Source organism: Bos indicus, chromosome 2 (genome assembly GCF_029378745.1).
Source record: "Bos indicus isolate NIAB-ARS_2022 breed Sahiwal x Tharparkar chromosome 2, NIAB-ARS_B.indTharparkar_mat_pri_1.0, whole genome shotgun sequence".
NCBI lineage: Eukaryota > Metazoa > Chordata > Mammalia > Artiodactyla > Bovidae > Bos > Bos indicus.
Window position 1 is genome coordinate 90,235,694 of NC_091761.1, and position 27,544 is coordinate 90,263,237.

General features: G+C 36.5%; 1 protein-coding gene across 5 annotated transcripts in view; it reads right to left on the reverse strand.

The window, feature by feature from the left end:
• Positions 1–27,544, reverse strand: part of ALS2 (alsin Rho guanine nucleotide exchange factor ALS2) — a 60,945-nt gene that overhangs the window by 32,310 nt on the left and 1,091 nt on the right. For 4 of the 5 annotated variants that reach the window (XM_070770208.1, XM_070770206.1, XM_070770204.1 and 1 more), the window contains exons 2-8: positions 16,267–16,342; positions 14,817–14,971; positions 11,033–11,967; positions 7,563–7,920; positions 6,049–6,217; positions 5,105–5,201; positions 1,971–2,048 (exon numbers count right to left, since the gene is read on the reverse strand). In XM_070770208.1, the coding sequence (XP_070626309.1) occupies positions 1,971–2,048; positions 5,105–5,201; positions 6,049–6,217; positions 7,563–7,920; positions 11,033–11,967; positions 14,817–14,971; positions 16,267–16,286 (1,812 nt within the window). In that variant the 5' untranslated portion in view covers positions 16,287–16,342. Of the gene's footprint in view, positions 1–1,970; positions 2,049–5,104; positions 5,202–6,048; positions 6,218–7,562; positions 7,921–11,032; positions 11,968–13,917; positions 13,980–14,816; positions 14,972–16,266; positions 16,343–27,544 lie in introns of those variants that run through there. The other variant, XM_070770209.1, reaches the window with a different exon arrangement.

Sequence of the window (27,544 nt, forward strand, 5' to 3'; positions counted from 1 at the left end):
AAAAGTTTGAGAACCACTGCCTTAAACCAATGGCTTTAGGTTTCCAGGATTCCAGGTAGTGATTCAGGAGCCACCATGGAAAGGCAGGTGCCCGGGTTCTATCCCCACCCACCTCCATCCCTCAACTAAGACAGTCCTACAGTTATCTGTTTTATGTAGGGGATTCAGCACAAGGTTTCGTTTGAAGGAAGTGTTCTGCTACGAAAACCACTGCCCCATCCTGCAGACCCAGCTTCAGCCATGACTCGTATAACAATAAAGCAAAAAAATTTCTTATCTTGAGATTCCATGTCTAGATCTGGTTCACATCCTGGGTGATTAGGTGATAGTGTGTGTGTTACTATCACGCACATCTCCACTACTTTACAGTTATCCTCTTCAGGCATGACATTATCTTCTCAAATTCAGGCTATCTATAAAATTGACTTCCTGCTGGTTTTGCAAAGAATGAATTAAAATTTTTGCAGGAGGAAAGAGTTGTCTTCCTAGTTTCTAATCAAAACTAATTCAGGTCTCACTCTGCCTTGATTTTAATTCACACATTAATTTAAATGACTTCAAAATAATTTTCTCAAATAAAAAACCAAAATAAAACCTTCCCCCAAATAAAGACCAAACTAATGATGTTGCATTTTCAGAGGTATAGGTAAACAGTAATGAAACTAAAACCTTATAACAAACTCTATTCTCTCGTCTGACTCTAAAATGTTAAATAAAAATTGTATTTGCAGCATCTCCATGCTGGATTATAAAACTTTTCTTAGTAGGAATATAAGCATGTTCTAATTTATTCAAATGAACAGAAAACAAGAAACAATGATTTACCATATTTTTATGTGTAATAAAATATCAGAAATTGAATTTGCTGTTCAGTTGCCAAGTCATGTCCAACTCCTCAGGACACATTATTCAAAACTGAATAGCTGACCACTAAAACATTTTATGCTAAAAATATTTAAGATTGGAGCTAGAAATAACAACTGTTCTGTAATGTTTCATTTAAGACTTTCCTTCCCAGTAAAATTAGTTCACTGGAAGGAAAGGTAACAGGTAAAGGTCTTATGTAGTGATGGATGCACAGTGTACACTGAATACATGAATCACTGGAATACATATTAACTGTAGCTCATATGTTGAATCAGGTTCCTGAAACTCAAGTAAACATCCTTTTCTAGTCTCTAATACTCTCAGGGCAGAGAGCATGCATCAGGATGGAGAGGATTCAAATTAGAAACACATGAGCCCCATATCCCATTCTTTTAGGCTATTGGGCTATCATCATGCCTACTCTCTGCCCACAACACATCCGTTCCCCAAACAAACAGATCTCATATGAGGAGCCAATACTACTAATGAATTCTGTATTTCTGCAGAACATTGTGACAGAAAAAAAAGGGTGAGAAACGGTCCTCTAAAACTGCACCCATTACATAAACTAAAACCAATTCATACAGCAGTGAAGAAATTATCTATACTTTTAGCTTCCCTATAGAAAACAAAAAGGGTTACAAAAAGGTTTTACTACTGTGTACATAAAAACAAAACAAACCATCAAATAATGTTATGTAAAAGTTACACTTAAAAGAAAGTCAAACTTAAGTGAGAAGTCGAAGAGTAGGCATTATTCGGTGGTATAAAGCTTAGAAGTCAATCTCACAGTCCAAGAAACATTTGCTTTAAAATAACTTGTTCATTTTTACTTAAAAAAAAAAACAACACAGAACTATGAATACTTAGTGAAGCTAGGAAAAAAAGAAATATTAATACAAACTAACACATCAAAAATGGGGAACATTTTGCCTGAAAACAAGCAGCTTCAGTTTTTTAAAAATTTTAATGTACGTGATAACAAACAGGTTACAAGTATACAATTCTCCTAATTTTATAAAACAAGAATTGGAGAAATATAGTGTTATAACTTAGAATTCTGGAATAAGCTGCTGTAAAAGTTATCAAGATTACAAAAGTACCTTTGCAAGACGGGGAACTGTTGTTGGAAAATCTGAATGCCCAAGTTGACCAAAGGTGTTGCTCCCCCATGAGTAAACCTATTAGAAAACCACAGGAAACTAGGTAAGAGGCGTGCCACTGATTTTTGCATGCCAATTCTGAACTTTTATAGTAACACATATATACCAAGAGTTACACACAAATTACTTATCCTCGTCTTTCCACTCTTTAGAAAATTCATTTTAACTAACATTTCTCAGGACTTTATTACCTGCCAGGCCCTGTTCTTAATATATTTTGTGTATTAATTAATGTTTCACTATCACACAATCCTTTTTTTTTTTTAAACATATAAGGGAATTGACCCAGAGAGGTCACAAAATTTTCCAGGATTTAATCCCAGGAACTATCCTATACTGCCTCTTATAAAGAAAGTGATTTTTAAAAATAAAGCTAAGTACCATGAAGAAAAAGGAATCACGATTCTTTATTCTGTGGACAGGAGTAAAATGGAATAACTAGAAAGCTTTTCATATATGAAGAATCACATATATGAGAAGCATAAAGCACCTATGCACTAATATAGACAAACAATTCAACCAGATTACAGTAATTATGCTTAATGCAAATGATTTTGTTTATTCTGATTATAAAAGCAATTCATGACCACTGTACAAGACTGTGACAATACAAAGAAACAAAAAGAAAGTGAAAACCACTGATGAATCACCCACTCAGAGACAACTCCTACCTTGCTTTAGGAACATACACATATATAATTCCAGAAATTTTATTATCTACTAGATATAATGAATATACAAAATGTAAAGTATAAAGTGGGACTCTACTATCAATGCTGCTTTGTGACCTGATGTTTTTTATGTAATGCTCTGCACACTTACATCTTTCTAGGTCAATACGTATAGAGCTACAATATCATTTATAACTACATGAAACTCCACTGTGGGTGTAGTTTAATCAATTACCTAATGAAATAAGTACATTTATTAATAATTTCTTTTCAATTACTTACTATAAAAATTAATTAAAATTCTTTATATATATATATAAAATGTATCTGTTTCCGTAGGATAAATTTCTAAGCAAAGAACTTTGGGTCAATGAACATACACATTCTGATTTTTGCTATATACCAACAAACTGTCTTCCAGCAAAGTCCAATTTACATTCCCACCAGCAATGTGTATACCTTTTCCCCACATCCTCACCAACACTTAGCATTAAATGCAATCCCTGCTAATATGATAGGTGAGAAAATTTTGTTTTAATTTAAATTTGCTTACTGAGTAGCTGACCATCTTTTGTTGCTGGCTACTTCTATTTTTTCTTCAGTGAATGGAATATAAATGCTCTTAAACAATTTTTCTTTATGGATCAGGTCATATATGTTACAGTGTTTTTCCCCGTATATTATGTATCTTAAATTTGTTTGTGGGGTTTTTTGGTTTGTGTTTAGGTTTTTGCTGTGTGGGACTGTTGAATTATTATGTAGACAAACATATATCTTTACTTTCTAATTTCTGGTTTTGATGTCATATCTTATTCTACTCCTAAGATTACTGAAAAAATAAATCACCTAAATTTGTTCTTACACATGTAAGGTTTTATTTTTTAACATCTAGATCTTTACTCCATCCAGAATTAGCATATGTAAAGTTATCTTAATTTTCTTCTGCAAATAAGAAGCCAGTGGTTCCAACAGTATTCACTGAACACTCAAGTCTTGTTTCTCCACCTGATCTGAAATGCCTACTTTTTAAAATTTTTTTTAATTTATTTTTTAATTGAAGGATAATTGCTTTACAGAATTCTGTTGATTGCTGCCAAACACATGTACACCTATGGCTGATTCAGAATGCTGAAATGCCTACTTTTTATCACAGACTAAATTCTCATATATACTTATATATGAGAATATATAATATATACTCATATATTCTCATATATACTAAAATCTCTTATATCTCTATAGTGTATTTCTGTTATAATAATCTGTAGTTTTATAATATGTTTTATAAGGCTAATGCTTTCTTTTTCAGAATTTTTATGGCTCATCTCCTTTGTTTATTCTCCTAGAATAATTTTGGGAATCATTTTATTAAGTTGTAAATATTATATTGGAATATTCTGGGGATTGTACTGAATTTACACTCTACTAATTTAATGATCTAGGAGAAATGGTATTTTTGCAATGTTCAGTCTTCTCATCTAAAAAGAAAAATTTCCCTCTTTACTCCTATTTTCTTTTATAACTTAGAAGAGTTCTTGAATTCATGTCATGTGGGCTATATACTTTTCCTATTAACAATGTTCCTGTTTCCTTAACACTTGTTTTGTAATTGTGAACAGCTTTTTCCTTAAGCATGCTTTCTGCTTTACTTTATGTATATAAGAAAGCTAGAAATTTTTATGTTTACTTTGTAACTTACCATCTTCCTATTTTCTTATTTTTAAGCCTTTTTGATGATTCATCACATTAATAACAAATTATCCTTTTCTTTGCTAATATTTATATTTATTTATATGAGCTATAATAGCTTTTTGGTGAGACTATTATGTCATTTAAAATAAAGTGTTTAGAATCTTTTACTGACTTTTTATAGCAAGATAAAGGGACTGATGAAGAATCATTATATGAATATATTTAAGAGTATGTTTAAAAATCTACCTTCCTCAGATTTGTGTATGTGGGCATGGTTTTAAATGATTCTGGAAGTCACTTTCAGGTCTCACTATTTTAAGAGAGAAATGCCTTCTGTTTTCTTAATGTCTTACGTAAGTGTTTCCTTCATCAAGAAATAAAAGTTTACCAATACCTTAGAAAACTCTGAGTTCTATTTTTCCATAAGAGCACATTATAAAAAGCTTCTGTGTCAAGCAGACCAGTGTTGAATCCAAACTCTTACAGTCACACATGTGACTTTTGCCAAGTTACACAATTTCTCTAAATCTCCCTTTCCTTACGTATAAAATGGAAATAATACAGTGCAATGTAAAACACTGAAAAGATCAAATGAGATATAGGATTGTTGCCTGACATATAGCAGATAAGATTCTCAATAAATGATAGTCTAATCTCATCATGTTGGTCTTTCATGAAATCAAAATCAGCTTTTAACAGTTTGCCTCCTACCTGGGATTTTGCAGTAAGTGCAAGAGAATGGTAACCACCTGCCTCCAGATGGATTACTTCTTTACCGTCCAGACATTTTACACACAATGGTTGAAGCCTTAAAGAAAAACATACACACATACACACAAACTCAGAGGAAGAAGTATTCTCAGCAAGAATCATGGACTTTCTCAAATTATGTTTTCAAATAAACATTTCCAAAAAAAATTAAAATAAAAATACTGGATTTATATTCAATCTACTCCTAAATACAAGTAATTTTAAATGGTTTTAATTTAATCTTTGTCTGTTAATCACTAATTCACCACCATAATTCGAAATCATAAAACAACTAAATGATTCATATAGCACAGAGTATACTTTTTAATGAATTAGGTGCTTTCACTCTGCTAAGGAGAAAAGAGACATTTATATTAACTGGTTTAGATAATCATTCTATTTACACACTTTTACAAATATTTATTGCTAATATCAAAAGAATTTCTCTTAAAACAGTTTTTCCATGATATACATGAACAGACACGGTTTAATACAGTGGTTATAGTTATTTTGGCAGCAGCAGATAGACCTCTCTCAGGTTAAGAAAACTGTTGGCTCTTTTTTATAAGTTAAAAATGTGAACCATTCACATGTTCCAGTGACATATAATCTTATCCCAAACACCCCTTTCTGCATTCTAACATGAATAAACATCAAAGAAGAGATGGAAAAATATACCATGGATACTTAAGTCCTTTATTGTCAGGAAAAATTCAAGACTAAGAATGACTGGGGGGAGCAGATGGTGTTTGTTTTGGTTTTTTATCAGAGTTAATGGTGTATAACAATCTAGAGCTAGAAGGGACCAGATTTCCTCCAGAAGGAAGTGGAGATTTGGAGACCTTCAAGGGGGAGAAGTTATTTGTCTAAACTAATTCCTAACAGTAAACACTGGCAGCACTCACCTGGGCAGAACATCGCCATGCCCCAGCTGTCCTTCCTTCCCTTTCCCCCAGGTCCACACCTCTGTTCTCAGAGAAGGCAGGAGCGCGTCTGCTTCTCCACTGTATGTAGGGGTCAGAACCACTGTTCGAGTTTTTACCCGTGCAGCTTTCCTCAGGAGCCTGGGCGAGACTGAAAACAAACCAGAAATATCATGAGGGAATAGACAGATGAAAAGAAAGGTACCCTTTTAATAAACTGTTGATTTTCAAGTAAATATACTAACATGGTATTTGTGAAGCATATTCTATAGGTCTGCAAAACTGGGGATTAAGTGAGTTTGGTAAATACTGCCTACTACATTCTTCCTTCCTGCCCCTGTGGAGATTCACACACACATCAGCATGCTAAAGGTACAGACAAGTCCTGCAATTAAAAGCCATGTTTAAATCTGTTTAGCCCTACCCCACTTCCAAGCATTTGGCCACAAAATTCTTTTCTGTACATTTTTTATATAGAATAGCTATATGACATCCTATGTAACTGGTATTCTGAAGAACAAGCTTACCAAAGTACTGCTGCTGCTACCACCAAGTCGCTTCAGTTGTGTCCGCTTCTGTGCGACCCCACAGACGGAAGCCTACCAGGCTCCCCCGTCCCTGGGATTTTCCAGGCAAGAACACTGGAGTGGGTTGCCATTTCCTTCTCCAATGCATGTAAGTGAAAAGTGAAAGGGAAGTTGCTCAGTCGTGTCTGACTCTTAGAGACCCCATGGACTACAGCCTACCAGGCTCCTCCGTCCATGGGATTTTCCAGGCAAGAGTACTGGAGTGGGGTGCCATTGCCTTCTCTGAACAAAGTACTACACTAAGGCTAAGAAATAGTTCTTCCATGTCAAAGCAAAATTAAAAGTAAAGCTTTTCCAAATGAAGGTCTTAAGTTCAAGCATACTGTAAATATTGTAACAAAAGATTTACTTTAGACATAAAGTGTTAGTTTTTAAGTGAGAAAATGGTTATGAATCAAAAATACTAAAAAGCTTTTGTATTTTGCCTGCTAACTTTATTTTATAGAGAACTTCAACTTTTAAAAAAGAATGCTGACATCTTTTACAGTGTTCTAAATTATACCAAAGGCTGTTATAACATTGTGAAAATCTTGTACACCAATCTGGTGACAGAATGTTTTGAAGAAAATCATCAAGTGTCACTAAGTACAGACTCAGTCACTTGATCACTAAGTTGTGGGTCACAAAGAAAGTGATCATCACTGGCTAAGATTACAATCTTTTCTGCTGAATGTGCCACTAGCTTACACAAGGTTCATAAGCAGAAGCATGTATCATGAAAAAGTGAGGGTCTAAAGTTATTTCTAAAGCACAGTAATATGTAACTTTAAAAAAATTAATGAAATAAATTTTGATATTTGAATATGTTAGCTTTAATAATTAAGAAAGCAAATTTATTATAACACAATATGTGATGTCAGGAGCATCTTGGATTCACCAGAAGTCAGCTCAGAAAAGCTAGCTCCTTACCTTGTGACAACAAGCCAGGGAGAGAGAGTCTTCGGCTGCCTCCCTCAGACTCTTCTTCTCTGATATCCACAAGACTTGAACTCTTCTTTCCTTGCATTGACTCCTGTTTAACCTGTTCTTCTCTGCTATCTTTCAGACCTTCTGGGCCTATGGAACTGCTGCCTGCCAGAGCTCCAGGCTCACAAGGGGCTGTATTATAAAAGTTCATAACTTTCTTAAGAGACAAGGCCCCAGCTTCATATGTAGCAGCCACTCTCACACCAACAGCAGATGCACAAGAGACCACAAGGCTGTTGAGGGCTGAAGTGCTTGTGGTTGGTGGGCTGTGAAGATTAGGAATTGCTTCTTCTACAAGAGGCTAAAATATACACACATAAAACAGCATATAAAAATATAATCCCTTATACAACAAGTAATCAATACAAAGAAAATGTAACATCTATCACTATTCGCAAATATAAGACTGAAACAGGAGGTCTTCATCTCCAACCTAAAGGTATCCCTTCTTGATCATGTATTTAACACATTTATATGGAAAAGAGTACTCAAAGTACAGCTCCTTATAAAAAGTACTTCCTTTTGTTTGAGCGGGATTTTATCATGGTATTTAAAAATAAGTCCCAGCTGCTTTATAAAACAAAACACAGTAGAGGAGAGAGGGGAGGGAAGGTATGAAAAACAAAGCCTTTAACATGGGGTAATAGCCCTGGATAGAAGGTTGAAAAAGTATAAGCTTTACTATTGATCACTACTAGGAAAAATTATACAGATTTCTACTAAGAAATTATGAGAAAAAATTCTATTTTAAGAAAATTCTATTTTAGGCTTTTCCTAAAATATTTTATAGACAGAAATTTATATATGGCATACACAGGCAGAGAAATAAGTTATATCTCTAAATTATCAGCCCCCAAATTATGTTTTGAAGTTTATGTCCTCCTCCTATCTAATCAGGAGTTATTTTCCATGACCCAGGCACAAGGTAAACTGAAAGATTACTTTTGCTCTCATTACCATTGAGTAATGTGGTAGGTTAATCATTAAACACTTGGATCCAATGTGCTTAGTGTTATTCACAGCTGGATTAGAAAGCTAACTAAAGTTTTCTGGTACCCTAGTGAAAGATCAGTTAAAATTTACTCTGAGCTGTCAAGCACCACTGCTTACTAAAAAAGATAAGCCTACTAACCCACACAAAAAGCTTTTAGTTTATGAGCACAGGTCACAGTGAAAATTTTGTTTCCTATGCTACCCAAATATCCCAGAGGTGTGGGTATGCACACACACACGTGTGTGTGTGTGTGTATAATATTTCTTCATTTGTCCTGAATTGCAAACCAAACCCCCAATTTTTTTTTTAACACTGGCTTCTGATTTTCTTACAGGAAATAATGCCTATTCCCTGCACAGTGTCTGACATGTAGTAGGCACTCAACACATTTTGGTGAATTAAATACTAAATTCAAGAAGAGTCACTTCTGTGTGAGTCTTTAATTAAAATATCCAACAAAATAAACAAATAGACCATATAAAAAAAGTTAAATACAAAGTGTGTCACTTCCCTGGTAACACAGTTCCCATGATAACGTGTTCAGAAAAGCTAGTGTTGCTACTTCCACCCTCTATTTACAAACGCTCACAGGTGGTGCTAGCTGGTAAAAACCCGCCTGCCAATGCCAATGCAGGAGACTTAAGAAACGCAGGTTCAATTCCTGGGGCGGGAAGATTCCCTGGAGGAGGGCACAGCGACCCACTCCGGTACTTCTTGCCTGGAGAATGCTATGGACAGAGGAGCCTGGCAGGCCATAGTCCATAGGGTCGCAAAGAGTCGGACAGATTGAAGTGATATTAGCATGCATGCACATAACAGAAGCTTAAATAGTATTTACAGGTGACAAACTTAGGAAGTTCTTAGCATCAGGCTCAGGAAAATTAAAAAAAAAAAAAAAACTCTACCTTATATAAACTTTATTGTCTTAATTTGTCCCTCTACTTAATTACATTTAACAATTCATAAAATAAGTAAATAAAACAAAAACACATGCCCAGCAATTCTGACAAAAGACACAATTTTAGTAGTCCCAGTCAGTAAAATTCAATAATGAGATATATACTTCATTACCAAATACTTTGGCTTATTTCATAAATATGTGATATTCTTTCAGTTACATCTGGCCAGAAGAAGAAAAGACTTATCCTAGACTACATAAATTCCTAAGGGTTAGCTGTATGACTGAGACACTCTTTACAAAGATGGGTGAGTTACACTTAGTTAAACACACAATGTCAAAACTAGCATAGGTAACCAAAGCTTTAAATGTTTAACCAAATGATTGGGTCCAAAGAAAAGTGCAATTTCAATGATGACAATCTATTAATCAAATAAACAGTACAAAATAAACTTTTAACTTCAACTTTAACAAATCAGATGAATGACTTTTGACAAGTCAAAATCTAACTTTTTTATTAGCGTGCGCAAGTCCTGTTAAATTATTACTTTCACTTGGTTTAGATTTCCCTTTCTCCAAACAGCTTCTTAACTAAAAAAAAAAAAAAAAAAAAATCAAATATCTACAAGGTTCAGGGAGTAGACTGTGAAATAAAGACTGTTTCTGAAAACACCTCTAAGCCACATTTCTATCCTGAGCCAGTAAACAACAGTAAGGAAGAATCAAGAAGCAAGGTGGTTTCAAAAACCTGAAAACAATGCCACAGGGTAGCTCTTTTATTTGAGTCTTAATCACTAAATTGCCAGGGAAGTCCATATGATTACATGTTCCTCTTCACATTTATTTTAGAAAAGCAAAAGCCTTCTACTAAGAGTAAAAAAACAAGTATCCTTTAGAACAATTTGTTTGAAGTAGGGAGACACAGTTTACTATATGGCCCTAGTAAATAGCTTCTCTCCACTTATTACACATTTTCCAACTAAAAATAGTTTAAACAAGTTGAAAAAAAAAAATTAAAGCCTCCGTCCAATAATGCCCAGTAAGGACCACTGATATAACTGAAAAGAATTCAAATATGTAATGCCAGTCAATTTTAAGTCTGCCCTCAATCAAGGGATCTACCACATAGCAAGCTTCCCTGATAAAGAAGGAACCTGAATAGTGCTACAAGTACAGATCAGAGAATTCTTTGTGAATATACAGTCATGTTAGATCAAACTTTTTGGGGAGCCCACCTTAGCCAGGGGGGGAAAGTACTTGGACAAGAAAAATGGGATTTTGCTACTTATAAAACAAGCCCAGAGTAACATCTTGCAACATCATAAAGAGCCAGAATTTGAACAAAAAGAGTAATTTTGAATCAATCCAGGGTTTTTCTTATCTAGGCTTGCATGATGAGATAGAATCATACTCAAAACTAAAAAAATTTTAAATGGTACCAACCCTTAGGTATTTAAAGTTTCTCAAGAAAAACTCAGATGGTTCAACTCCAGAAACACCTTTACAAAATTTAGCAGGTACCTGAGATGGCCCTGGCTTTTCACCATTCTCGGAGCTTTCTCTTACTGAATGATCCGACAGTTTCTGCACAGATTCATTTACTGCCTGAGTGTCAGGGTATGATGGTCTACTTGCAGAAGAAACTTCAGTTGTTCCCATGATATCTTGTGGGAAGGAAGTGGTTTGAACACTTGCGGTCTGAACATTTCCAACATTCAGTTCAGTAGCAGCAGGCGGCTCATTCTGCACAAGAGTGTTCTCAAACACTTCTCCCTGGGTGTCAAGGGTTTCAGAGGAGGGGCTGACGGTGGTGCTGGCCTGGATTTCTGCCTGGGATTCTGACAGTGTCACACCTAATGGACAACAGTGGCTGTCTGATATAATCACGTGGTCTTCCTTGTCAGTCATCGTAATCAAGAGCTGGCTGCATTGGTTGCATCTTTCTGGCACTGGCTTCAGATCCTGGGAAGGGAGGCACTGGACCAGTGCTAAGCTGTGGAAGGCACCGCAAGCAACTTGGAGCACTACTCGCCCAGCAAGGTGTTCCACCTTTTGTGGCTTTGTCACTGGAAAGGTGGTGGTGATGAGACCCAACTGACAACCAGTACCCCATGCCCAGATCTCTCTGCTTAGGGACAATGCCAGAGTGTGCTCCTCACCACATGCCAACTGCAAGATCCTGACCGCTAACAAAGGACTGGTCTCAGAATCAGAAATGCTGACAGGGTTTGGCTCTGGAACATATGGCTGGTTAGCTACCGCACACTGGCCAGAAGAGTTCTCCCCCCACATGTACACCACACCACTGTCTGTGACTGCTCCGGTGTGGAAACTCCCTGTTGCCACGGTAACAACATACTGCCCAACCAGGGCACTCTCCAGAATGGGGTTGCTTGGACAAGTCTCTGCTGGCTCACTTCTCCAGGGGAGAGTCCCAAAGCTGTAGACCTCACCATCTGAGGGTTTAAAAACAAAACAAAACAGAAACAAAAAGTTAGTGAATTAACTAGACATTTTCTCAGCTAACCTTTAGTCCCCTCTAGGTTTAACAAAATAGAATTTCTTTTTTTTTTTCCTTTTCTTAATTTTCAAGAGCACAGCTATAGAAATTTGGTTCAAGCATATAGCATTCCATACTTACTAATCTTTTAACAAAGAGCATCTTTGAACATTCAGAAATATGGTGACAATTTCTACAAATTGCAGGAGACAACTTCAAATGAAGGTGCTCCTCTTATTCAGCCTCATCCTAGCACTGATCATTACTAACGGCTCTCATCGTAGGCTATTACAGAAGTAGATTCCAAGTTCAAATACAGAACAATGATCATGATATGATTAGATAAAATAAGCAGAAAACAAAACAGATACATTCATTAATATCTATAATATTCACTTCTAATGTTTAACAGAGCAGTAGATGAATATGCAATGGCATAAAAAATACTAGAGATTCACTTTGGCCAAAACTATGAAATCAGCTTTATATAACACCTCCAGGTTGGACTGAAAGCAGCAATATTAACAATATGTGACTGTCTTCATGTTTTGTACTATACTATGTGTAATTCTTAAATATTATATATAATATATATTGTGTACTAGACAGCCTTTCTGAGTTGCATTTAAAAAGCACATCACAACAAAACAAAGTAAAACACAAACGAAGTCATGACTGATAGCTTTAGACTGAAGGGTAACCGGCCAGCTTTAGAAATAAAAAGGAAGGCACCAGTGAGTTGGAGACATGAATGATGACAACCCATTTATGCTCACTTGTGCTATCAAGTCGTAATTTTACTGCAGGCACTGCAGGAATTTGGGGGCATGTATAAATGATCCATATTAGCTAAAAAATTTAAATGGGACAAAGATTTGGCCATGGATTTTGAAAAATACTAAACAAAGCCCACTATCTTTTCTTTCCTATATGACCAGGGATCTACCCATTTTTTTTTTTAATAAAGAAATGAGTACTATTCTTCCTCCACAAGCAGCGATTCAGTCACTGATGAAAAAAATGCTTATTTTATCTCTGGCCTATGATACATGGCAGATACAATTATATATTCAAATTAACTCACTACAAGATCTGTGTTAGGAAAAACACAACAGTGGCTAGAAGAAAGATCAGCTTTTGTTAGGGAATTTTTAATTTGGATAGAGTACTGAGAAAATAAGCTCACTGGTTAAGAGCTTTCAAACTTTTCTTCCCAAGTGATACACCTATCACACTTGTTTACCAAATCACACAGTTCACCAAAACTTTCAATTGGTATTATTCCACTGGAATAATAGGCTCTCTAGAGAAAACTGCAAGAAATGAATATTTAGACATCATTTAAAAATAGTATCCCACACAAACAGTGAGTCAATGAGGTGTCCTCACTGAATTAGGAGCTAATGGCTAACTTGAACAGAGACAAAGAAGCTTGAAATTTCTAGTATTCAATCAATACCATTTCCTCACTTAGAAAAGAAAGTACTGGAGATCTCTGTGCCATTTCAAGCTACACAGTTGTGTTGAGAGGAGATTTTTTGTTACTTTGACACTTAAACCAGAATACTGCTTACACATGAACATTATTTACATATTTTTTAAAGTTTTCCCTCAGATTTCCCAGCCTTTTAGGTTTGATTCTAGATGTTTAAAGATCCCATGCTCATGAAGGATTCCTAAACAGCTTACTGAAGGGCTCAAACAACAACAGTAACAGAATTCCATTTATATATGCTTGAGAACTATACATTTTGAAGCCCATAGTATAGGTACTGAATATAGTTTACATTTAAAAAATAAGGCTTTTTCCAAATTTTGGCCTAATACAATAATAATGATAGTATTATGTATTATCATAACAAAAGTGACAAAATAACAAAGAAGTTAGAAAGAAATCTATGTTTACCCCATAAAACCACCAAGGTCAGCTTTAAGCTTTGTTTCCTAGAATTTGTCTTCCCTTAGTTCCTACAAGGAAAATACCAAAGCATTATTAAATACTTAACAAATGCTTATAGAGCAGAAATTTATAAATTAGTGGAGTTGATGGCAGTCCTGACCCAAATCAAATTTGCCATGACTGCACTGGCAAAATGCCATCAAAATTAAAGGTAGCTCTCTATATAAATTATAGCCTAGGTTTCTGTTACAGATTTATAGACTGCATTAAATTCTTATAAGCTGCCATTTATGCCTGAGAAAACCTAAGACAGTATAGCCAAGTGATTTTAAAAGCAGGCTTTGAAATCAGACTTTCTGGGTTCCCATCCTGACTCTGACCCTTTAAATAGCTGTGTGTGCTTGGTAAAACGATTTAACCTCCCTGACCTTCAGCTTCCTCATCTGTGAAGTGGGGCTAATAACAGCAGCTACCTCATAAGGTGGCTGTCAGGACTCGATGAGATAATACATATAAAGTGCTTAGCACAGTGCCTGGCACATATAATTGCTTAACAGACATTTGCTATTATTAGCATTATTATTTTGATACATTTAATGAACAAAGGTATAGCAACAGGATCTCTGAATACATAATCTTTGAAAAAATCTAATTTTTCATGTACTTATCACTACAAAAAAATTTAAGCTATAATTCTCCCTTTTATTCTAGCTAGGGAACATCTTAAATTTAAGAACTAATCTGATTTCTGATAAAGGGAGTAAGAACATATTTTGAAAACAAAAAGAAAATAAGCTCCAGCAAAGTCCATTGAGAACCCCGGGCACACAGGAAGCTCAGCTATTCTTACACACTCAGACACTGGTCAGAGTTTCGGTTAATGCTGGCTAAGCCATTCTCAGCACCTTCAGTCAGAAGCACTCCATGTTTCACTCCAAGGGCAGCGTGAAGAACAGTCTTTCCTCCCCAGCCTGGCAATCTCTCTGGTGTCACAGAACAGGACCCTGCCTGCCACACATGGACCAGGCCTCTTTCTTTGGATCCTTCAGCCTCTGTGGAACTACAAACATCAAGAAAAATAGCTTAATTGTTTCTGTAGTTCAGAACTATACCTTTTGTCCTTAATACTGTCATGAAGATTTATACCTTTTACCAGTACATGGGTGACTGGGTGACTGGGTCAGACAGGTTAGCTATTTTATGACTTGGTTACGACACAGAAGCAGAGGCAAAACAACTATTTATATGAGACCCTGAGGACAAATCCACAAATTACTTATTTCTATCTAAGAAGCCAACAAAACCTGGGCTATTTTTTGAAGTTTTTTGATTAACATAAAATTTCAAAATTCTAACTTCTCAATACATTAACTCCTCAGCTATTAAAGTTACAACATATCCACCATGGGTATACATGTGTTCCCCATCACACACACAAAAAAATATATAAAGTTACAACATATCCAAAGTTGGAGTCTTACTTTTAAATTTTTTTAATTTGGTAGAAAAAAAAACAACAAATAGATATCTGATGAGAAAGACAGGAGCAGTAGAGATCCTTATTTCACTTTATGCTAAGTTTAAGCTCTATAATTCCTATTTAAATTTTTAAGAGTTAAATTTATAACAGGTAAAATCCTTCATGCTTTACTTACATTTTAGCCAAAGAATTCTATCCATCTGATGACACTGGCTCAAAAATCATAAAACACACAGCTGTGTAATAATGATCATATCCTAACTGTCTCCCTTTCCAAGAAAAGGCCATATTAACATACTCTGGATTTCCTTTATATAAAGTCTTCCTTTGTGTCGCCACTGATGGGACATTTCTTTTTTCATAATCCTTTTTCTAGAACACTGATGCCAAAATTTTAATGATGTTCAGAAACTTTCTTTGACTTTATTTTGTAATACCTAGATTTTCTCTATTTGTGCTAAATAATATTCCTGTAAGTTGTAATTGGGCACATCCATGGTTTTATGAAAGGGAAGCCAGAAACCTAACCTCTTTTTCAAAATATCGTTCATGACAAGTTTTCCAAGAATATAATTATAAGTAATAAGGCTACTTTTGAAAAAACGGAAATTATGTGAGGAAAAAATGGCTTCAAAAGCTTTGCAATGATGAAATGAAGACATCTGTGCCTTTAGTAAGAAAGGGACTAGCAACAAAGTGAACCACTAACAAGCTTTATTGTAATTATCTTCTCTCTTTGCCAATCAACACAAATGTCGCTATTCCTACTTAATAACCATCAAGAAGAAAATTAAACTGAAGAGAAGCTACACATAAGTGGAACTGCTTGTTGTGTTTTCCTAGAAAGACAGAGGAGAAGGAAAAAATGGTTTTACCTTTTCTTCTTTGAGTCCATCGGTCAGTGGGAGCACTCCATCACCAAATCATTCTCTCCTTGCAAAAGGTAAAGACCTAAACGGCAAAACGCAGGTAAGCACAAAGAGCAGTAAAAGAACCCTTTGCTATTTTATCAGTCAGATTTTTCAAAAAAGGGAAAAAAAAAAAAAGGCAGCCTTCCAACAAGTGCACGTTCACTGGGCAATAAATATGCAGCAAAACTATTTAAACTATTTCACATCCTGCCTGCCAAAGTTGAATCTCTAGACTGAGCCTGCCCACTAGCTTATAAAAAATGCCTGTTGAACGTCAAATGTAATTTCAAAGTGAGAAAAGACTACCTATGACCTCGCTGTACTTTGTCAAGCAACAGACTTTTTTCGTTTGTTTTATTACAAAGAAGTGGAATCCAAAAACTCAGTGTGTTACATATTCACTACATACACACTAAGGCTACTTTTTAAATGCTTCTGGGACATATGTACACTTAAATACCAACTAAATAAACAAGAAATTCTACAATCTCTCCAGTAATGTATCAGATTGAAGCAGTTTTAATTTACATTTTCCAGCAATGCCCACACACAAAATTACATCATTAGAACAAAGTTCTCCATTTATTGGAACCAGCAGTATTTTCCCCAAATCAATCTTAATTCAAAACCATAATCCAAAGGGCTAGAAGAAAGAAATCTGAATTTTAAAATATCATCTGCCATTTAATAGAAAAGAGTTATATGAAAATAACAGTACCAATATCATGATCCATCATTTCAGCAACTCAAAATTTAATCAAGTTAGAGCTAGCAATAGGAACAGGCAGACAGAAACGCTCAATGCATTTCAACTTAGAAATTCACATTTTTAAGGGCACCAAAGCTCATGAAAATAAGGGCAATGGGGTTTTAGATGTGTGAGTGATAAAAATACTGGGGCCAAATTTATTATTGTCCTGCAAAAGGATATGGCATGATCACAATGCTCTGCAAACCGCCCACACCGGCAGGAGAGATGTAAGATCCATCTGTTTACTCCAGGTTGCCTGTGAATTCTTACTGTTTCCCATCTGTGTATCTGGAGGAAATTACTCTCTACCTAGGTGCTTATTTTAGAAAGGTTCTGAATCATTCCAAGTTGGATGAAGGGTACCATATAAATCAAAGATATATTTGAATAGATTTAGCCGATTCATCGGAAGAGACCCTAATGCTGGGAAAGATTGAAGGCGGGAGGAGAAGGGGACAAGAGGACGAGATGGATGGATGGCATCATCAACTCAATGGACATAAGTAAGAGCAAACTCTGAGAGATAGTGAAGGACAAAGAAGCCTGGCGTGCTGCAGTCCACAGGGTCGCAAAGAATCGGACACAACTTAGTGACTGAACACCACCACTTAATAAATGATTACTAAGTGGTACTATGCTTTGTGTGTGACAGTAATATACTTTAAGTAAAAAGGTACGACTTGATGGACTCGATGGACGTGAGTTTGAGGTGAACTCTGGGAGTTGGTGATGGACAGGGAGGCCTGGCATGCTGCAATTCATGGGGTCCCAAAGAGTTGGACACGACTGAGTGACTGAACTGAACTGAACTCAACAGTTCACAGCATAACAGAAAAGTTCTGAGGACAGGTCTAACCTTCGCTTATCTATCAGAGATCACAGAGTAACTGGTCCCTTGATACAAGTAACAATGCCCTGGAAGAAACCAGAGAACTGCTCGGGGAGGGTGCGGCAGTGTACAAACACACTTAATGCAACTGACTCACTGCCTCTGAGCTGAACTGGCAATCAAAACTGTGGAGAATCTTTTGGTAAAGTGACTGAAGCAGCTGACATATCTTCCCTTTTGGGGTCCTTTTTTTGAATAAAGGGCTTTCTTAAAGTAGATTACTCCTTATGTGATATGATTTCTCACCAATAATCATTTTTTCAAATCCAAGTGAAATTAAAACTCTACAAACTGTTTTGCAACATTCCTTTGTTACTTTCTATCTATGGTAGGGAAGATAATGATCCCCAAGATGTCCATGTATCCTAATGTCCAGAACCTGGGAGTATATCAGGTTACACGGCAAAGGAGAAGTAAAGCTGCTAACCAGCTGGTTTTAAGTTGGGGAGATGATTCTATTAATAGCTATCCAGGTGGACTCAGTATAATCACAGAGTTCTTAAAAGTGGGAAAGGGAGGTAAAGGAGAGTTTGAAAAAGAGATATGATGATGCAGACAGGGTCAGAGAGCTGCTAAACTGCTGGCTTTGAAGATGGAAGGGAACAGCCCTAAGCCAAGGAACGCAGGTGGCCTCTAGGAGCTGAAAGGGGCAAGGGAACGGATTCTTTCCTAGATCCTCCAGAAAAAAACGCTCCCTGATGACACACTGAAACCTAGAGAGACTTGAGTCTGACTTTTAACCTAAAGAGCTCTAAGATAATAAGTTAGTGGAATTTTGAGCACTAAATTTGTAGGAATGCTATAAGCAGCAACCAAAAGCTAGTATACTATTTCACAGACATCTTTATCAATATTTATAGATCTAATTTTGTTTTAATGGTGTTTAATATACTTCTAAGAAGATATGCCCACCTGAAATTCAAATATGGCAATGACAAAAAAGGAAATGAGTACTAAGTAAACATAACTAAAAAGGAATATTACAGCTAAATGTGGAAAGCTTAAAAAGTTTTACCTCACATACTTAAAATATGTAGCATTTACCAAATCCAGTTAACCCAGTATTCTTCCTCAACTATGTACCGAAACAGAAACATAAATTTAAAAATTTTGTTTTCCTAATATTTTTATGATCCCCCCCCTCGGGAAATCTATAAGACTTGCCTCAACCATTCAAATAGCATTTAAAGTTGCTTATGTTCTTCCTCTATTTAACATTTTTAATTGTTATAAAACTGTCTAATTATGAGGCTTCTTCTGAGGATATTTCTCCCCAGGTGAGTCAGGATCCCTGCACTCTGCTTTTCTTCTGTTACAGTAACTTTCCCTAACAGCCTTTATTATATTAACTAGCTCTGACCCCGGAGAAGGCAATGGCACCCCACTCCAGTACTCTTGCCTGGAAAATCCCATGGACCCTGGTAGGCTGCAGTCCTTGGGGTCACTAAGAGTCAGACACGACTGAGCGACTTCACTTTCTCTTTTCACTTTCATGCATTGGAGAAAGAAATGGCAACCCACTCCAGTGTCCTTGCCTGGAGAATCCCAGGGACAGGGAAGCCTGGTGGGCTGCCGTCTATGGGGTCACACAGAGTTGGACACGACTGAAGTGACTTAGCATAGCATAGCATAGCTCTGACCCAGAAACTGTGTGATATTTACGGAGTCAAATAATGTGGGGTCCTCTTTTACTTCACCTGGCCTTTCCAGACACCAGTGGCATCTGTAAAAGAAGCAAAATAGACTCTGGCATCCCCTCCAACTACTAAGTACTATGAGCCACAGAAGAAAGCTACATTCAGTTTAAATATACCCCTGAACACTTCAAATGATCTCCTTCACTGTGAAATGTAAAGTAATCAAACTCTCAGAAGACCCTTTAAAACAAAAAGCAAATCTCGGTTCTTAATGAATTGATTCCATTGTTAGATCCCAGTGGACACACAACCTCCTGTTACATTTAACAGAGAGATAAGCTAACTTGTACATGCTGAGGATATGGTTTTAGTACCATGATCTGGAAGTGTCTAAAAAAAAAAAAAAAAATCTGGTCTAGATGTTCTAATTATCACTAGAAAGAAGAGCTGCAAACTATCTACAGGTCCATGATACCATAACCAGAAATCCAAAGGCCAAAAAACTCTGAAAACTAAAAGTTTTTTTCATTTAAGTCTTCTGGTGGCAAAATTTAATCTGACCTGAACTCACCCAAGAGCAAAACCTGACCAGAACTAACGTGAGGCTATTTAGTTTTTACCCCTTTGGTGCACATCTTCATAAGTTCTGTCACAGAAGTATTAATACAAATGTAGGGTGGGATCAAAAGCCCCATAGCAAGTGTTATATATGGTTTATGCATCTTAGTCCAAAGATCAGAAAAACTCAGTTTCAAAACACGTCTTGCCCCAAGGGTTACAAGCAAGGGACTGGGAACCTGTATTCTAAAACTATCATTTTGGTAGGCATCCTCAACTTTTTAATGGCAATGGTTTACATCACTTGTTTCAAAAGTTTTAAGTCAATTTTACAGTGAACATAGTCACATACAGTGCCCAAATGAGTTTTGTAAGGAATACCCTCCCTGAAAATACTCTCTTGCCTCATCTGAGTGAAGGAAAGAAGCCTGGGCTCTTTAATTTCACACAAGGCTACCCATCTGGTGGAAAGTGGTAAACAAGGTGAGAGGTGCTGTGTCCTAGAACAATCAGGACTTAGTGATGTATTAGATATAAGGGGGAGATAAAGAAGAAGGAAGAATAAAAAATGACTTCTGACTTCTGCCTTGAGCAACTGTGTAGTGGTACCATTTACTGAAATGAGGAAAAGTGAGGGGACAGGATTCTGAAGTGGAAGGTAAGATTCTGGTTAGACAAGATTTTTTTTATATATAAATTTAAGGTGCCTGTGAGAAATCCAAGAGTACATATCAAGTGAGCAGCTGAATATATGAGTATGGTGTTCAGAAGAAAGGTCTTAACTGTTGACATGAACTTGGGAAGCATATGGACAATATCTGAGATCAAGACAATGGACAGTGACAGTGGACACACAAAGAAAGGGAAGGCACAGAATCAAGCTGTAAGATGCCTGGACAGACAGCAACAAGCAAGGGCTGAGGTGGGAAGTGGCCTGAGAGGCAGAAGAAACGTGAGTCAGATGTGAGCACACAAAGCAAAGCAGAAAACGTTTCCAGCAGGAAGGACTGATCAGCACAGCTGGGGTCTCAGTTGGGGAATGAAAACCAGATTGGAGCAGGCTGACTGTAAGTGGGAGGTGAGGACACGAAAATAAAGTTGGTGCAAATGATTCTCTTAAAAAAAAAAATGTTGAAATGGCAAACAGAAAGGAGCAGTCACTGGAGAGAAATATGAAGATCAAGAGTGTATTTTGGGGGAGCAGGGTAAGATGAGAGACAGGTGAATATGTCTGCAGGACGATGACACTGATCCTAGATATAAGGGGGACAAGGACAGAGGGCAAAACCAAAATCCTGGACAAAGTGGGAAAGGATAGCATTCAGAACACACATGCAGTGGGACTGATCTTTCATGAGAGGAAGGGTCTACATTTCAAGAAGAAACAAAATGGCAGGTATAAACACAGGCAGGATTATAGATTTCATGGTGGGCGGATAAGAGTCCCGCAGGATAGCACCTGTGACTAGGACTTCACTGCATGTGTGCTGTTTTCTAATCTCACACCTGGCTCCATTCATTCCATCTCTTCGTTTTATTTTGCCACATTGACATATTTCTGTAAACTGCCTTGTAGGAACAAAGTAGAATATAAATAAACATTTTAAATATGGAACAGACTGAACTATTATCAATGAACTATTTTCCCCAATGCAAAGAGAAAATTAAATTCTATGTATTCACATTTAGGAAACTTTATTCTCTGGACAAAGTCCATTTGCTTTAATAATTTAGTCAAAGTTAGCATACTAACTTTAAAATGCTTAAATTTCAACAATTAAAACCATATGTATTTTTCTTACCTACTATACTTCAGGTATGGAACCAATATAAAACTTCCATGGAAGCCCAAAACACCTTATCTTCTATTATATCCCAGCTGCTTAAAACAGTCCTGATATACAACAAGTACTCAATAAATACCTGTAGACAAACTGTGCTGTGCTTAGTCGTTCAGTCATGTCCGAATCTTTTCGACCCCATGGACTAGCCCGCCAGGTTCCTCTGTTCATGGGGATTCTCTAGGCAAGAATACTGAAGTGGGCTGCCATGCCCTCCCCTCCAGGGGATCTTTCCAACCTAGGGATTGAACCCATGTCTCTTAAATCTGCACTGGCAGGCAGGTTCCTTACCACTATCACCACATGGGAGCTGACCACCCCTTAAATCCTGACCCAGAGTTCATGAATTCAGTAAATTAATGCATATACATAAAGTCAGTAGGATGGCCAGAAAGTACTTACTTATAATGCTGTTACTAATGGGATAATGCACTTACTAAGTCATTGATTCAAAATATATTACAAACTCCGGGAGGTCAGAAACCATGACTTATTTATTGGTAAGCTCTTGTACCCATAGGAACCATTAGGTGCAAGCTGGCTACACGTAAGAGTACCCAGTGGAAGACAACCCTTGATCTTAAGTTCCTGTCCACAGACTTTCAAATGATTAGAAGGTTTCTATGCTTATATATAATTAAAAGTCAGTTTTAGACACAAAAGGGAATCTTCTCATAATAAAAACTCTCATCCATAATTTGCTAATGATCTTCCTAACAAGGAAGATGCTTTTCTTTCATGCCACTTCACAGATGTCAGATAACGCAGGAGAGAACAGTCCCTTTCTCCTTAGCACATGGAGACTTTTTGGTGTAATCAGGGACATTAAGGCTTCATAGTCTCTCTCTTTTTACTTATTTTTATTTTTTTATGGCCCGATAATCTCACCCTGGGGGCTTCCCTGGGGGCTCAGTAGTAAAAAATCCACCTGCCCAATGCAGGAGACACAGGTTTGATCCCTGGGTCGGTAAGATCCTCTAGACATGGAAGTAGCAACCCATTCCAGTATCCTTGCCTGGGAAAACCCATGGACAGAGAAGTCTGGCAGGCTGCAGTCCATGGGGTTGTAAAAAAGTCCAACACTACTTAGTTACAAAATAACAACAACAACAAATCTTACCCTGAAATCTATTAAAACTGTATTCTTCTGACTGTTGAGAATCTTCTAAAATGAATATTGCTCATGGGAGGGGGGAAACATGGTAAAATAAACATCCCACAATACCCACTTAGCTCTTTTTTACACTCACTGCATACCTCTTTGAAATGCATTTGTTGGAAATACTAAAATTCCAAAGAAACATTCTGATAAATATTATAATTCTGCAAATGAATTTCAAATTCCCAGGTACTGCAACCATTTATGCCTATTATTACTTGACAGTGTATAACTTATGATATAAATTATGTATATATATAATTTATTTATATAATTTATTTATATATATATTTATATATATAATTATTTCTTTAATAGTTTGCTACTATTCTTTCATTAAAATGGCTGCTTTTTTAAAAAAAGGCATTACAGAAATACAGTTCAAAGTATGTTGTGACTTATTTCTTATTTTACCGATCAATAATACCCAGTGCTTAAGGTCAAAAAGGGACCACAACAGGGAGTACACATGCCAAAATATACTGTTCTGGAGACATATTTCACTTAGAGTATTTTGAAAGTGCTAATACCAGGTACCTTGATTAGGCCTGAAAATATTCTTTTTAAACTTGAGTTATATTAGGGATCAGCCACTAAATTGACTATTCATAACTCAACCATTTAATACATTATCATCATGTTTACTTATTAATACCTGTAGAAAGAGAATTATTTTGCTTGAGCAATAACTAGGACACTTGTATTCACAGTATAAAACTTAGGATTACTACACTGTAATGAAATTTAACCAATGCAAACTTGAAAAAAAGTAAATGTTAATGACTATATGATACCTACAGTTATTTTGTATCTGAGTCACTGTCCAAATTCTTTTCAGGATTTTAGGATACAATGCACTCCCCTACACTCTGAAAGTTCACCATCATGTACTTCTCAAGGGTTTCTAGAACTTGAATTCCCCTGCAGCCTCTTAAGAAGGATCACTCCTCATATCCTAAGGAAAGCATTTCTCCCAGGAGCTCAAGTCAAACAGCAAAATAAACTTGAATAAATAATTGGTCTGGCTCCTTTCTTTAAAAAGCTTCACACAGTGGCTATGCAGTGGCACATTCTTTTCCTGCTGCAGGGAGAGAAGCTCCAAAGTAAAATAAACAGAGCATATCGAAGAGAGCCCAATTATAAGCAAAAATTATAAGGTTCTAGTTTCACAAACTATCTTAACCATACACAAGTCTTTAAAAACACAAATCCATGCACCTATCATTCCATTTTATATTTTAACACATTTTCATATCTGCTTCAGCTCTCTTTAAAACAGAAGAAAAAGTTATACAGAGACCTGAAGGAGTTCTGTCCAAACCTTCCTTCTCCAGGGTTACCCACTATTTCTAAAGTTAGTATGTATTTCAATGTATATTCTTGTATGTTTATGTAATTTCAGTAGATATACACATAACAATAAACAGTATATGTTATATTGTTTTAAAACTCTACACAGTTGCATAATACTGTGTGTATCTAACCTTTGGCAATTTGTTTTATTTTTACTCTATTATATATTTGAGGTGTATCCATGTTGATAAGCAAAGATCTAGTTCACTCATTTTTACCAGGGGATAGTATTTCATTGCATGAATGCTGCTGCTAAGTCGCTTAAGTTGTGTCCGACTCTGTACGACCCCATAGACAGCAGCCCACCAGGCTCCCCCGTCCCTGGGATTCTCCAGGCAAGAACAATGAAGTGGGTTGCCATTTCCTTCTCCAATGCATGAAAGTGAAAAGTGAAAGTGAAGTCCCTCAGTGGTGTCCAACCCTCAGCGACCCCATGGACTGCAGCCTTCCAGGCTCCTCCGTCCATGGGATTTTCCAGGCAAGAGTACTGAAGTGGGGTGCCATTGCCTTCTCCGTCATTGAATGAATAAACCATAGTTTATTCATTTCCCTACAAAAGTAGAGCTGGATTGTTCTACTGATTGCTATTTTTTAAGAACTGCTATCATCATCTTTGTTAGATGTTTGCTTACGAAACTGCCCTAAGTTTAGTTAAGAATTCAGCTCAAAAAGAAAAAAAAAATTCAGGTTGTGGAAGAAAATAATCCTAGAATGAAAAACCTACCCATATCACACTGACCCAGTCTTTTTTCCGTAGGAGTTAAGAAAGCTACATTTTCTTCAAAACAAAAAACTCTACAATAAAAGAGTAAGTCTGCAAGAGCCCCCCAAAGTACTCATTACCTTGCTGATTTGAATATCTGTGCTCTATCCACATGGAGAAGGCAATGGCAACCCACTCCAGTACTCTTGCCTGGAGAATCCCACGGATGGAGGAACCTGGTGGGCTACAGTCCATGGGTGCGAGAAGAGTCGGACACGACTGAGCAACTTCACTTTCACTTTTCACTTTCATGCATTGGAGAAGGAAATGGCAACCCACTCCAGTATTCTTGCCTGGAGAATCTCAGGGACGGGGGTGCCTGGTGGGCTGCCGTCTATGGGGTGGTACAGAGTCAGACATGACTGCAGTGACTAAGCAGCGGCAGCAGCAACAGCTCTATCCACATGGATCAATTAATTCACCTATTTAACCAATTGCTCATCTGTTCTATCAATTGTGTGATATAGGCAAATATCAGGACAAAATGTGACGATAGCACTGTTACATCTATAGAGGAATGGGAGGTGGAGACAGGAAAATAAATGGAGTGCTAAAAAGAATCAAGTCCAAGTTGGCTGATTTAATTTGTGGTTCCCATGCATGTTCTTAAGGACTGATATCCTGTTAAACCTACTGCTTTTATATTGATGACTGAATTACCTGGTCATCAATGAAGAGTTAAAAGAAAAAATTGCTAAAAAATTAAACTAAGTCTACCAGAATTATGTATATCCCTAATACAATCAGAATATGTGGTAGGTTTAATTTCACAAAGTAATTAAAATCCTCACAGCATTCCCCTGAGTGTCTGAGAAAAGGGCTCAACCTCACACTTTATTAAAGCAAGGCTTTTTTTACACCAGCCCAAAAATCACCACTCGTTACTTCCTTCACAGTTTTTCAACCCACTCCTTACCTAGTCTCATATTAATAAAGAATTACAAAAGGTTTTTACAAGTCAGTCATATTCTTTGGAAATACTTTTAAAATGGACCCAACACTACTACACTAAACCCATGTTTTTCATGAACAGGTAGAGGATAGTACTCTTTCCATCTAATTATATGAAAAAAATCAGCTTTCAGTGAGGTTCATATCATACCTTTTGCTTCTTTAACAGTCAAAATGTCCAAAGTAAGTCAATGATGACCTAAATTCTGTCAGGCTGAAATCTGGAGAGAAGGGATTCCAGTTCACATTATACGAATCAATTTTAAAAATAAGGGGCTTACATAATGTTACTCAAATTCTCCCCCTCAAATTACTTGCTTGGTACTTTATTTTCTGCATCATTATCTTTCCAAATTTTAATATTGTGAAACAGCTTTTAACATTTCTCCTTATAACTATGAATCTTACATCTGCCAATACTAGTCACAGTTTGCAAACTAAGTAATTAATTTAAACTAGGTATGGATTCCATCAGCATTTTCCCCGTTAAAAGACTCTAATGGAACACCAAAGTTACTACAGACCAACTTGAAATCATATTTTCTCTAAATATACCCCTGCATCATAAAACTATCTGGAAACTAACCCTTGATATTAAAAACTATAGCTCTTTTCTAAAAAAAAAAAATCAGTTCTCTTTCACATCATTTAGAAAACAGTAAGTCAGTGGGTCATGGTGTAGTGGAAAAGAAAATGACATAAAATGGCTAATATGTATTGAATATTTACATACAGTGCCAAGTTCAATAAAAAAGAAAAAAAAATACAATACATGAACCACTACATGTAAAGATACTGTTATGAAGAAAGTACTTTTATCCCCAGTTTAAAGACAAGGAAATTCAGACAGAGGAGTAACTTGCCCAAACTCAAAGATGTAGGTTGATGGGGCTCCAGGTACGCCCAGGTCTAAAGCCTAGGATCTTCACCATTATGCTTGTACTATTAAGATTAAAATACTGTAATCTACTGCAAAAACAAATTTTTCACTCTTTTAAATTCTTAATCACTAACTCAGAGGTCAAGTGGCCACTCCAAACCATCCCTATCTATGATAAACTGAAAAGATACTGGACCAACAGGTTTGCTGAATTTCTGTACTTGTTCAAAATAAACACACATCACACAATTTTATTTTTCTAAGCATTTTAAAGAACATTTACAGCCACCAACAAATCCAGAAGGCAACAGACTAAGGATGAGCGTTTGTTGCTGCTGCTATTGTTCAGTCGCCCAGTCGTGTCCAACTCTTTGCGACCCCATGGACTGCAGCACGCCATGCCTCCCTGAACCTCACCATCTCCCGAAATTTGCCCAAGTTCATGTCCATTGCATCGGTG